This window comes from Diabrotica undecimpunctata, chromosome 10, assembly GCF_040954645.1.
Source record: "Diabrotica undecimpunctata isolate CICGRU chromosome 10, icDiaUnde3, whole genome shotgun sequence".
In the NCBI taxonomy this organism is placed as follows: Eukaryota; Metazoa; Arthropoda; class Insecta; order Coleoptera; family Chrysomelidae; genus Diabrotica; species Diabrotica undecimpunctata.
The window spans coordinates 56,151,160-56,165,072 of NC_092812.1; the positions used below are offsets into that span (position 1 = coordinate 56,151,160).

The window sequence follows — 13,913 nt, forward strand, 5'->3', positions numbered from 1 at the left end:
GGTAAAAAAGACGAAAGAGGTGGTAGATTAGTCCAGTACTGCCAGGAGAAAGAATTAGTCATAACAAATACATACTACGACCTACCCTCACGAAGATTATACGTGGACTTCTCCAAAACATAACACCAACAATATAATCAGAAACCAAATAGATTTTATAACGAATAACAAAAGGTTTCGTAATGGAGTACAAAGTGCAAAAACCTATCCAAGTGCAGATGCAGATACGGACCATAATCTATTACTAGCAAACGTCAACATTAAACTCAGAAAACCGGAGAAAGAAGTTAAAACTACCAAAATAAACATCAAAAACCTAAAAGACGACAACTGTCGCAGCAACAACAGCAACTTAACGCAGAGATAAATAAATTAACTGAAGGAAGCGTGGAATGGGCAGATATGAAAAAAGCCATACTAAAAGCGGGAAAAGAGGTCCTAAGCGAAGAAGAGGAAACCACTAAAAAAGACTGGATGACACCGGAAATAGTAGAGGCATGGGTACAAGAGAGGCATTATTTGCGTTGACGGTACTTTGCAGAAATGTCGGGAATATAACAAGAGCGCATATGTATGCTTCATAGACTTTAGGAAGGCCTTTGACCGAGTGCATCATATGAAGTTAATAGATGAATTAAATAACATCCATTTAGACAAAAAAGACATTGAGTTTATTAAGGCTATATACTGGAATCAGAAAGCAGTAGTAAAGGTAAACAATATAGAAACAAATAATATACCGATTGCGAGAGGGGTCAGGCAAGGATGCGTCTTGTCTCCGACGCTTTTCAACGTGCACTCACAGATCATATTCAGAAAAGCCTCATGGGAAAGAAAAGAGGGAATAAGAATTGGTTAAGAAATCGTAAACACCATGAGATTTGCAGATGACACGGTAATTATGGCTGAGAGTATAGAAGAACTACAAACTTTACTAGATGCAATAAATAGTGAATGCATTCAAATGGGACTTGACATCAACACAGATAAAACCAAATTTATGATAGTATCAAGGAGTCCAATAAATAATGAACAACTAACCCTTGGTGGACAGCAAATGGAGAGAGTGACAATTAGATCCAGGGTACGAATAGAAATGGCAAGGGCAGCGTTCTTAAAATTCAAGCAATTGTTCTGTGACAAAAATCTGAATACTGCGCTGAGACTGAGGTTTGTTGAATGTTACGTCTGGTCCCAACTATTGCACGGGGTAGAAACATGGACGTTAAAAGCGCAAATAGTTAAGAAGCTTGAAGCCTTTGAACTTTGGATATACCGGAGAATGTTGGGATTCCATGGACTGCCAGGGTCACCAACGAGGAAGTGCTTAGAAGGATGGGTCGAGACAAAAAATTGCTGAGAACAATAAAAGTACACAAGGCTGCATACCTTGGACACATACATTATATGTAGATACATAATAGGTGGAGAGAGGAAGTCATGGCTGCGAAATATTCGAAGCTGGACAAACATGACTGTAGACAAATTATTCCACGTTGCAAAAGACAGAGAAACTTTTAGAAATGTGGTCGCCAACCTCCGTTAATAGGGACGGCATAGGAAGAAGAAGAAGATAAAATAAAATTTCAATTTTGAGTTTTGGAAACAAATATGAAGCATTTGAAATGTGCCTAAACTTTCACATTACAAACGATCACACTTCACGGGAAATGAATCTACAACAGAGGGCAGTATCGCAATTGTCCCACATGCTCATTTGTGTTACCCACGTGCAAAACTGTATAACAGCTTGAGTTGTGTTTTAGTGAATATATATCTTCAAACAAACTGGGGTGAGTATTTTTCACTATTTTTCCAAAATATAAACCAAAATCACTGAATATCCGCCACATATTTTTTCGCACACAAGTGTTCGATACCAGAATTCATGGTTTATATGAGGTTTGAGGGAGGGTATGGTGGAAAGTTCGTTTGTGGGCAAAATGTAAACTTGTCGCTTTGCCTTTATACATAATATGTTATAATTAATAATTCAAAATCTGTTGTTCTAGACTCAAATAGTTAATAAATATAAACGGAAGACCACTCAAGGTCAATGGACCGAGAAAGATATGGAGCTTGCAATGGCCGAAGCTCACAAGACGAGCATTTCAAAAACTTCAAAACTCTACAATATTCCTTTGGGTACGCTCTACCTTCACATAAAGAAAAGATCAACGACAAAATGTTGGGCCACTTCACATCAGTGTTCAGGCCAGAAATCGAGCGCTAATGGAAAGTTTTATGGCCTCACACGGAATTCTCTTCAAAAACTTTCGTTCCAACTCGCAGTGAAAAATGATGTATCACATCCATTTAAGAACAAACATGCAGAAAGAACGTGGATTGACGGGTTTATGAATCAGAATCCTGAATTATCGTTCAGACTGCCAGAGACGACAAGTATAGCAAGATATGCAGCTTTCAATAGACGAAAAGATGAAGAGTTTTCCGGAAATCTGTCAGAATTGTATGAAAAAGTTCTGCTGACAGAGGTGAACTGACTACAATAATTTGTCGCATCAATGTCGCTGGAAGTTTTATTCCGCCAGCCTTCATTTTCGGAGAGAGGAAGAAAGTATGAGATAGTTGGGCTCTGGACCAGTTGATACCGCCGCTTGGTGCAGTGATTCTAGGTGGATCAATGAAAACATCTTTCATGAATGGCTGAAATTCTTTATTAATATAGTTCGACCATACAAACAGTGCCCTATGGTTTTATCTTTAGATAACTACTGTTCACATTTAAATTTGTCGCCAGAGGCGCCATCATGTTATTTGTTCCACCACACACCACGCATAAACCTTAAACACTCGATGTGACGGTGTTAAGATTGTTTAAGGGGCGTTTGAAATTGCAGTGGACACTTTTCAGAAGAATTTTCCAGGTCAGAGCTTGCTTATTCAACTCAGAAGTATTCTCTGACCTGGAATTTCCCCCATCTGAAGTCCACTTCATTGAAAAAGAAACCCCGTACTAAAAACATAGTTACATCCATAGAAGGCACAGAAGAAAGTTCACCGCAGCGCTCCTGCAGTAGAGATTTGCTAGCAATATTCATGGAAAAAAAAATTGCCATATTCATCTTGGAGCAGGGACTTTTTTACAATGTCTCCTAAGGAAATCTTACCTTTTCCCAGAGCGAAACTTCCAACCAGAGGTTTTGTGTCACATGTGTACGAACCATACAGCAACTTCAAGAGCAAGGAAGTGTGGATTCAGTGCAATATTGTCAGAAGTGGGCTGATAAATTCTGCACCCCCCTTGGTGAAGGGAGTATTTATTTGCGATGTTTGTCAAGCATATTTGAATTTAAAAAAATAAATTTCAACAACAAACATTTCCATTCATTGAATCATTACTTGCATTGAATTCATTATGGAGAGCAAAGTGGAAAATGCGTGTATTTGAGAAAATCAAATAATTCTCCTTTTTTAAAGGAGAAAACAGAAATATTTTTTTGTCTTTTTATCAGTAAACATACATTGTGAATTCGACAACGAGGTTTTTATACATCCCAAACTCTATTCTAAGAACGAGTACTATAATTAAAGAAAACCTTTCCTCTTTGCCTTTACTTCCCCTATGAGTTATTACAATTAATAGCTAAAGACTAATTTGGTAGGCTCAAAAAAACAACATTGCTAAAAAATGTACGTCAATAATGGAGATTTAGCATCAGGCCACTTTTCCAAGCACTGGGAGATAAAATGAAGATCATGCGATTGGTTGTCCACGATCTAGGAAGACAAGGTACTTGAAGAAGAAATTTTTTTTTCAATTTCTAGTCCATAGATCAGTGTAACCAGTACTATTTTATCAAGAGTTTAGTTCCCACAGTATCTAGATGCAATATGGTTCTTAAACTATTTTCTTGTGGCATTTAGTATATATATATATATATATATATATATATATATATATATATATATATATATATATGTATATGTATATATATATATATATATATATATATATATATATATATATATATATGTATATATATATATATATATATATATATGTATATATATATATATATATATATATATATATATATATAAAAAGAAATAATAAATAAAACAATTGATTTGATAATCATAAGAGAAAATAGCATTCAAGTAATTATGAAGCTGAAAATTTCCCATGTTTCAATGAATACATGCATGAATTCCTAACATACATGTACTGTTAGATTCTTGATTAATAATTTTGCATGATACTGATTAAATCCATTAAATTGCAAACTACAACTTGTGGCTGAATAGTTTTAAACTAATGTCTTTAAAACAATTTGTTACACTCTGTAGAGGTAGTAAAATATATTTTCCTCTGCTGTATTCCACCAGATATCTCACAGAGGACTAGATGGATACATTGGAAGACTGTAGTTTTTTAAGAAATCTAAGAAGTTCAGGTAACTTTAATATTAATTTAGAAATTGTTCCATGAAATGTCATCAATCATTTGAAAGCACTAATACGAAAAACAAAAATTCACTGATCGACCAGATGATTAAAATTTGGTCGATCGATTAAAAATGGCCCACCAAATCTACATAAAATGATAAAAACTGAAAAAGGTGTGTACATGGAAATCAAATGTTTTTCGAATCTGAAACCAATTGGTTAATATTAATTTATAAAAAAAGTGCCAAAGATCAGTGCACAAACTTCAGACGACTATCCGTTGATGGAATATTTTGTAGACTTTATGAGCTGGACTATCTACAATTGACCAGGGCCGTTCCGGACCGCCGGGTGCAACAAGGGGACAGCGCGAGCCGCAGTGGCGTAAATACAATTCAGGTGGCCCAAATACAATATAAGAAAAAAGCTAACGCTTACCTCCATATAGGAACTACCTAAATACAACATGTTTGAAATTTAAAGATAAAATATAATAAAATTTATGCCTATGCTATGCTAAAAATTACTTTTATTTGAATTAATCTGGTTTGGTTTTATTCATTATCCACATATTAAAGCAAGGGTTAACATTGATAAAACAATATTATTTTGTTAATATTCATACTTAAATTTATTTCAGAGTTTTTACTTACAAACATTTTTTTTTCTTATTTTAATGTTTAAAAATTTTTTGATTACGTTTAAATTCCTTTCATTAGAAGCAATAGAGGCACAATCTGTTAAAAACAGTTTTACGGCAACAAAGACATTTGTAACAGATTCCATCAGACCCATACCATGAATAAGTTGTGTCATCTTCAATGTAATCTAATTTCTGACCCCTTTAATTTATTCTTGCCGCTTTTATATGGTGGCGAAATCTTTTGATTTCATTAACATATTCTTGCTTATCGTATTCTTCGATGGATTCAAAACATTTCTCAGCTGATACACAATGGTCTGTGTCACAATCATTGAGTAAATATTCGACCTGAACGATTTCGAATGCAGTCTACATTCTTTGCATTCTAGTTTGAAGGTCTTGGTGTAGCTTGTCTAAACAATCAAGCATAGATCTTTTAGTTTTATCTTCGAGCGATAGTCCAGCATCTTCGACTGTTTCTCCATTCATTATCTTTTTTAAACATCTCCTCCTTTTTTTTAAGGGAGCTTCGCATTTCATCACATTTCTCCGAAGCAAACTGGAGAGCATTCGTGGCCAACTCATATCGACTGTCTTCCAAAAAGACTTTCAAACTTCGGAGATTTATTACGAAGCTTTCAACTTCAACACTCAGTCAACTTTCTTGCAAAATGTACTCTACTCCATAAATGAAGGAATTCAAGAAAATTGTCACAAATGTTTGAGAGACAAATTTCAGCAGAACCCCGTGTGTTAATATTTTCCTTGGCGTCGCATTCTGTAACTTTTACAGAACTAATGAACTAATTTATCAAAATATTTCAAAATAGGTTTCACAGTTTCGTGATTGGCACTTAATCTAGTGTCAGCTGTTATACAGATATCCCCATAACTTCCATTAAAATCCCCATCTATGTGGAGAGAATGAGAAGAAATTATTTACGATTTCTAAAGTTGCAAAAATCGTTACACAGCTAAGGTTGCTTGCGAGTGCATGAACTCCACACAAATTAAGAGAATGGTTTGCACAAGGCACAAACATGATTTTGCTATTTTTTTCCTTGATCCTTGCTTGGACTTGTGACTTCATTATCCATAGCCTTGACTCCTACATAAGTGTAGATCCAATTCATCATTTTCCACTGCATTTATAATAACATTGTTTATGTCTAGTGATTTTTTTCCAGTACGAATAAGAATAAGAGGCAGACAAACAGGAGTAATCCTAGTCGCGCGAAGAAGAAGAAGAATAAAAAATCCTAAATATCGTATATGAATAAGCTTTTTATGTGACTGCAACGTGTATTACAATGCCTACTAATTTTTTATAAAAGAAAACATAAAGTAAACATTAACTATTTTATGTTATATACCAGATTGTAGTTTTATATGTTAAAAAACAATTTGTTGACAATTTTGAACCCTATATTTCCCCTTAAACGAACGCATTCAATGTCATCGACTACCTATTCACCAGTAACCTCGCCTATATATTTTCAAATTTAGTAATTATCATGCGAATTTTCTTAACATTACCTTTGACAGTAGCTAATAGGAGACAAGGGCTTCTAGGGCCTGTAGTGCTAGTCCACAATGGTTCAAAAGAAGCTTTCAGACTATCCATCGTTAAATTGAAAATTATATTTAAAAAAATACAGATGTATAGATGGTTTGAAAAATAAAGTTTACTGTATTACTTATTAGTAAATATGTTAACATTCTATCCTATATTTATATTTATGTATTTATTCTTTTAATATAGAACATTACAAATACGTGGTAAAATTATATTTTTTGTTCTCTATACAATTTTGTTTTATTTTAACGTAAAATTATTGTAAGTTTTTGATTTATGCTTATTTATTTTCATGCTTATAAACTTTCTGCGAAGGTTGGGTTTAGGAGAGCCAGCCAAATTACTCTCACACTCGGGTGGCAGATATTCTAGGAACGGCCCTGCAATTGTCAATTTTTTCTGAGTAACATAATTAATAGAAACCTACAGAAACAAGGACCTTTTAATACAGGCAATGGAATTAAAAAGGTAGATTCATTAAGTCTTATGCTATTCATTCAATTGCCCTATGTACAAATTAATTTTAAGTGATCGAAGAAATGGTTTTAAGACCGACAATATGAAAAATCATTTAGTTGAAACTATTAATCATTCAATTTGGTGGTTACAATGTTTTTAGTTATTAATTAACAATTATGTAGATATTAATTTATTATTATTTTAAGATTCGAAAAGCCCCCTGTTTGATGGGGAATTTACGACATTTAATACGTTCGTTTAAAACGAAATATAGGATACAAAATTGTGAATTCAATGTTTTTTCATTTTTCACTGGATCTCGTAATAAAACAGCTTTATATTGTCCAATAAAACAGTGTCCAATATAACAAAGTAAAAATTCATTTTAAATTGGTTACATGGAGTTTTTTATTCTCATCTTTTCACTTGTAGTCAAATAAACGCCTTTTCGTTCCGGGCCTAATCATATTAATCGGTGGAAACGAAGGGTCACAATCGATACTTCGGCCATTTTTTGGCCTCTGCTTAAATATCGGTATATCGGTAACGAACTTGCCATATTTCTAGTTCCAGTGTCTACTATTATTGGAATACAGTGTATATAAAGCATCATATATTTTTGCTAGCTTTTATTTAAGAACTTTAAGGGCATCTCTTCTGCTTTACCATCTAGTACTAGAAAGGGGTTTTAGTGCCAAAATTGGGATTTCATCTTTTAACAGTTGCCAACGTTTAGTAGATGCAGAAAAAAAAACGTAAAGTTACTGCACAATAGCAAGAAAACTTTGTAAATATATTTGTCTTTGTAAAATGTAAAACTTTGTAAAAGTTAATATTAAGTTAACTCACTTTGTGTAATAAATTAGAATCATTATAATAATTATATATAATCCACAAGGAAACTAAATTCTTGTAGCTGGCTGTATACCATGTATCACAAAAAAATTATTTAAAAATTCCTTTATACAAGGTATATATTAAAATATCCTATCGGGCTACATCACAGAATGTTTTCGGAATTAATATTTCAACATCAGTGCTATCTGGATGTTTTGAGCCACTAAATACATGGGTAAAACCCTTTAAATGTTGTTAAATTAAATTTGAGTAACATTATTTGATTTTATATACTAGGATGTTTAAGTTACAATATATACCTTTTATAAAGGAATTTTTAAATAATTTTTCTTCAATATTTCTTGCCTATAAATTCGAGATCTGGTGATAAGGATTCGACAGTTCAATTCCGTATGTGTATATAAATACCAGAGTAAGTTAAAAGCCTTTTTCGTGACACTCTTTGATACAGCTATCTAACAACTGCTTTTGATCAATTTTGATAAATCGAAGCACGAATGGTAAATGGCGAAAAGAAGATCAGACCATGGTTCACCAACGAAATTAAAACTTTAGGTTACAGAAACGAAAAGCGTATATCCACTAGCAAAGTAATAAGACACTCACAAATTACCACCACTACGTAACCACACGGAATAATGTCGACTCGCAAATAAAAAAAATTAAAGAGGAAATACTTGTGTAAATGCACAAAAGAAATAGAACGTGATTTATACGGTGCACAACAAAAGGTGTGGAAAATGGCGAAGGGAAGGAAATGAGCTATTAACGAGTATAATAACATAAACAGTATACAAAGAGAACGATGGAAAATGTATATAGAACAGATTTCTAGGGACGAAGATAGAGAGATCGGTGAAGAAGATAAAGAGGAAGAAGACAAGCTGGCAACAATAGCGGAAAAAAAGGTGATATAAAAAGAATTTTTCTTCTTTTCTCATATAGAAGAATAAAAAACCGAAAAGCCCAGGTCCGGATACTCTTACGAATGAACTACTAAAATATGGAGGAAGAGTTTCTTCTTCTTATGGTGCCGTGCACCTATAGTGCGTTGGCGAATTATCTTAAGGTCAGACATCTGTCTTTTGCGGTATGCAAAAGTTCGCCAGTGTTAGTTACGCCTGTCCAGTTCTTTATATTTCGCAGCCACGACATTTGTTTGCGACCCACTCCTCTCTTGCCCTCAATCTTTCCTTGGATAATTAGTTGAGGGATTGCGTATTTTTCCCCTCTCAGGATGTGGCCCAGGTATCCAATCTTTCGTGCCTTGATCAAGCTGAGCAATTCTCTCTCAGTATTTGCTCTTCTTAGGACTTCCTCGTTTCTCACCCTATCTGTCCATGGTATGCGGAACATTCTTCGCAAGGTCCACATTTCGAAGGCTTCCAACTTGTTAATGGAAGATATTTTCAACGTCCAGAAGACCATTAACAGAAAATATTACGAAACTATTCCAAAAGATCCTTGAAATGAAATGCATAGCAAAGGAATGGAAGTCAAGTATAACCATCCCTATACACAAAAAACGGAACAAAAATGACCCATCTAACTATCGCACTATTACGTTGCTTGACACCAGTTTAAAATTATTGAATAATATACTTATATATACTAATATAAATAACAGATCAACTGTCGATGCCATATTCATAATAAGACAAATGAGAGAGAAAGCAGTAGAATTTAATACACCTGCATTCATGTGTTTTATCAACCTCACTAAAGCCTTCGACTGTATTAGACTACAAGTGATTGAACTTTTACACAGAAAGACTATAACAGCCACTATCTTCTTCTTAAAGTGCCTATCCGTTCCGGATGTTGGCGATCATCACAGCTATCCTTACTTTGTTTATTGCAGCGTGGAACAGTTCAGTGGTAGTCGTGTTATACCACTTTCGTAAATTTTGAAGCTAGGAAATGCGTCTTCTTCCCGGTCCTCTTTTACCATTTACCTTCCCTTGGAAAATCAGCTGGAGAAGGCCGTAACGTTCTTGATTTCTCATTACATGTCCTAGATATTAGCCACTATAACACAGATAATACTAACTGTGAAACTACACAAGAAACAGAACTAACGGAGAAAGTCAACATTCAATCAGGTATAAGACAGGGTGATAGCTTGAACCCGAACAAAGCAATAAAAGTTATTTGCTACAACGAATGGTCCACAATTTGGAAGCTAACACAGAAAAGTTTAACCTGAAAATATCAGCTCTAAAAACAAAGTTCCTCGTTATTGCTAGGAAGTCAGTGAGATGCAAAATTGTAATAAACGAAGAAATAATAGAATAAGTATCGAACTTAAACTATCTGGGAAAGCAAATAAAGCAGCGGACGTGCCAGAATGCCTACGAGACGTGATATGGAGAAATAAGAACATGAGGAAGGAAAAACACACAAAGAAAATCTTAAGAACAACTTAAAATTTTAAGAGACAGAATTTCTAATATACAAATTAGAGACATGTGTAAAGTACATGATATCGTCAGATGGGGACGCCCAAGAAGACGAGAATGGAACCAATAGATTAACAGAACAGAAGAGAGTGACATGCCCGAATAATAAAAGATGGAAAACTAGAAGATAAAAGACAAGACAAACATCGCCAATACTGCTAAGTCAGACCGGAAACAACAGGCCTTAAGGCCTCACATACGAAGAAGAAGAAGAAGATGACACAAGGTCGATTTTATGAGATTTCATCTATAAGAAGCATACTTTTACCCTGATAGAAAAATAGGACTAATTTGTCCAGCGGGTATAACAAGCCAACTCGAGCAGGGAAAAAGTATGTTCCCTTTAGGTGAAATTTCATAATATCTACCTTGTGCCATCGCTTTAATAAATATAACAATGATTGTTATCTAATTTAAAGGTTTTTAAACCTATTTCAGTAGCTAGTTCCAACTCCAACTTCTTTTGGATAAATTTTAATTATTTTTTAATGAAATAATTTTCCATTTCCAAGTTTTTACTTCTTTGTAATTTTTTTAACGATGGTATACTTTACTTAGTATACTTAGTATTTTAAGAATTAAATCGTGATTCTTTTTTATCTTTTATCAGTGCTTTATAATATTGTTCCTTTCACGTTTGTATATATTATGTGTAATATCTTTTTTTTATTTTTTCATATCAATAATCTTTTTTTCTAATTTTATATACAAATATTCAGAGCATAGAACCGATTTGTGATAACATAATTAAGGGACAACTGAGATGATTAAAAACGTTGCATTTCCAATAAGGAAAAATAAATTCTGAATAAAGAAATAAGCTGTCAAAAGAATTGCACACATTTTTTAATTCAAGTGATATTATGATATGCGTTTTAATTATTCCCACTTTTATTCTGCCATGTATAATATAATCTAACAGTCACACAAAAAATATATAAAAATAAAGTAAATAACTTCATTTCCATTTACAGTATATAGAATAAAAGGCATAAATTCCGTCCAGAAAATAAAGAAACTAATAATTATTCTCAACATACTTTCTTTGTATAAAAACCTTAAGAGAACTGCATATTTATAACTGTCTTAAGATAAGACAAAAACACATTTTATATACACGAAGGGAAGAATCGACAAAAGAATATAAGAAAAGTTTTAATATATTTTACCTTAAGGAATTCTAGAACAAACAATAACATCTAGTAAATAAAGAATAAAGATTGACTAGCTTTAAAACTTATACTTAATACGTAAATTATTATGTAGGTAATAATATTTATTTAAAAGGTTTAAGTAGTTATATGGCTCCAGAGAAAACAGCATATTATATCAGTAGGTAACAAAGAGTTAAAATATAATTTAAGGGTTAATGTAACACGAGCCACAAAGAGTATTTTTGAAGTACCTCTATTCTTTCAGTGTTCAATGTAAATAAACAATGTATAAGCATTTTATTATTTAAAAGACAGCATAAAAGTATTCCAGAAGTTTTTAAAAATGAACTACAAAGAAATTTAATAAAGAAATAGATTTGTTATATAACCAAAGAAATGAGAACAGTAGTACCTACTTTTATTACTTATAACTCTGGTTATAAAAACACTGGTAGTTTGTATTGGTGACTAAGTATGTATAAGTTTGTTTCAAAAGGTTAAGTATTCGATTTGCAACTAAAAGTTTTTATCTACCAATTACAAAACTGAATTTGATTAGAAGGTGTATTTAAATGTAGAATAAATGTGTGGGTACGTTACCTCGATAGCTGACATCATCGTAAAGTTGAAGCATGGGAGCCGTTGACGAACAAGTCCATTGGGGGTCCGGGTACACCATCATGTCAGTCCTATTCTTTGTAGCTGCATTAGCCGCAGTGACCCCGTCAGCATCGCCAGAAGGTTCAAGAATGCGCCGCGAAACAAGATCGCGGCTCGCACATGCACTTCGCATTAATAAGTACCACTGGTAGTGCCACTGGTATGGTGGGCGCGCTCACTTTTTGTTTTTTGCGTTTGCATCCCGTTCCTGTGCACCGAGTAGGTGATAGCGTCCTGTCCCTGGCTGTTGGCTCCAATTTACATCGAAGCTACACAAGACAAAGCTTTCGTAATCATAAAAATAAAATAAAACGAAGATAAAAAAAGACGAAATAAAGGTAAAAGCGATCTTGTTCCCAAAATCGTCCGGCAAGCCGGCATGAGCCCGAGCCGTCGAGAGCCGACAAGAAGTGTCAGTGCCCTGCCTGCGACTGTGATTGCCTCTGCCTATCCCTGCGACTGCCTGTGACCGTCAGATGGTAATCGCGACCACCTTACTGCACAAATGCACACTACTGAGTAACGAGTCTACACTCCAACATCACCATCTGCTTCGCCGTTTTCTTCCTCTCGCTTTCTTTTCCTCGACGTGATCCGTTTAATCCCTCTTTCTTCTCCCTGTTTCTATGCAATCGATCGCGACTTTCGGTTTAATGTCGAACTCGCGAATGTAAACGGTCTTACTTCTCTTAGTATGCTTATACGTACGTACGTCCATGCTCTGCCAATGCGAGTGTTAGTACCAATGTCGATGTGTTCAGGCCCGAATCCGGCCACTGCTACTTTTCTCGCTCGGGTACTCTATTATGAATTTAAATTTGACTTACTTTCAATAAACAACGTTTTCTAAGAAATTACAGAACCTATAAATAATAAAATTCAATATAATAATGTGTTCACTTAAAGTGAATGTTAGATCCCAGTTATATTCATAAGCTTTAGGTAGTTTTTAAGTTTTTACTTGCTGAAATATTGTTTATATGTCATATTTTCCATATTTCCATTAATGTAGCTCTAACTTCTTCAATATTAGACCAGAGAAATTAGCAAATAAAAAGCCTTTTTCGTGACACTCTTTGATACAGATATCTAACAATTGCTTTTGATAAATTTGGTGATAATAATATGTAATAAACAAAATATGCAAAATATTAAACGTTATTTTTTACTCATAAACAATACATAGACAATTTAAAATCGATATTTCATTTTAAATACTAAAGATGAAAACCGGCAAATTATATAGAAAAGTGACACAATTTTACTGAAATAGCTTAGAAAATCGTTTAAAATGTTATTGTTACTTTGATGTATGTAGTGCTACACGTAAAGGATAAACATTTCCATGACGATATGTTATAAAGTTTTACAATGTGTCGGAGACGAAATTGCAAGAGCACAAAGTCAAACTGTCTTGCGTTTACCACCGCATGGTTATGAGCTCAATCCAATTGAGCTCATATGGGCTGATGCTAAATTTGTTGGCAGCAAGAAAATTAAATTCACAGATGTAAAAAACCTCTTCGCTGAAGCGCTAAACAACATCTCCCCGGAAAAATGTGGAGCACGTTAAAAATAGGATAAAAAAAATTCTGGGAACTAGATAATATTATGGAGATCACAGTGAAACCACTTATTATAGAAGTTGATGCTAATAGTGAGAGTGACAATTGCAATTATTGTATTATTAATCT

At 33.8% G+C, this 13,913-nt stretch overlaps 1 protein-coding gene across 1 annotated transcript in view; it reads right to left on the bottom strand.

Moving 5' to 3' along the window:
* The window catches only part of lft (Limb expression 1 family member lowfat), a 42,327-nt gene extending 29,429 nt beyond the window's left edge, over window positions 1-12,898 (bottom strand). Inside the window, exon 1 of the mRNA XM_072546383.1 lies at window positions 12,160-12,898. Within this exon, the coding sequence (XP_072402484.1) occupies window positions 12,160-12,352 (193 nt within the window). The 5' untranslated portion in view covers window positions 12,353-12,898. The remainder of the gene's footprint in view (window positions 1-12,159) is intronic.
* Window positions 12,899-13,913: the final 1,015 nt, after the last annotated feature.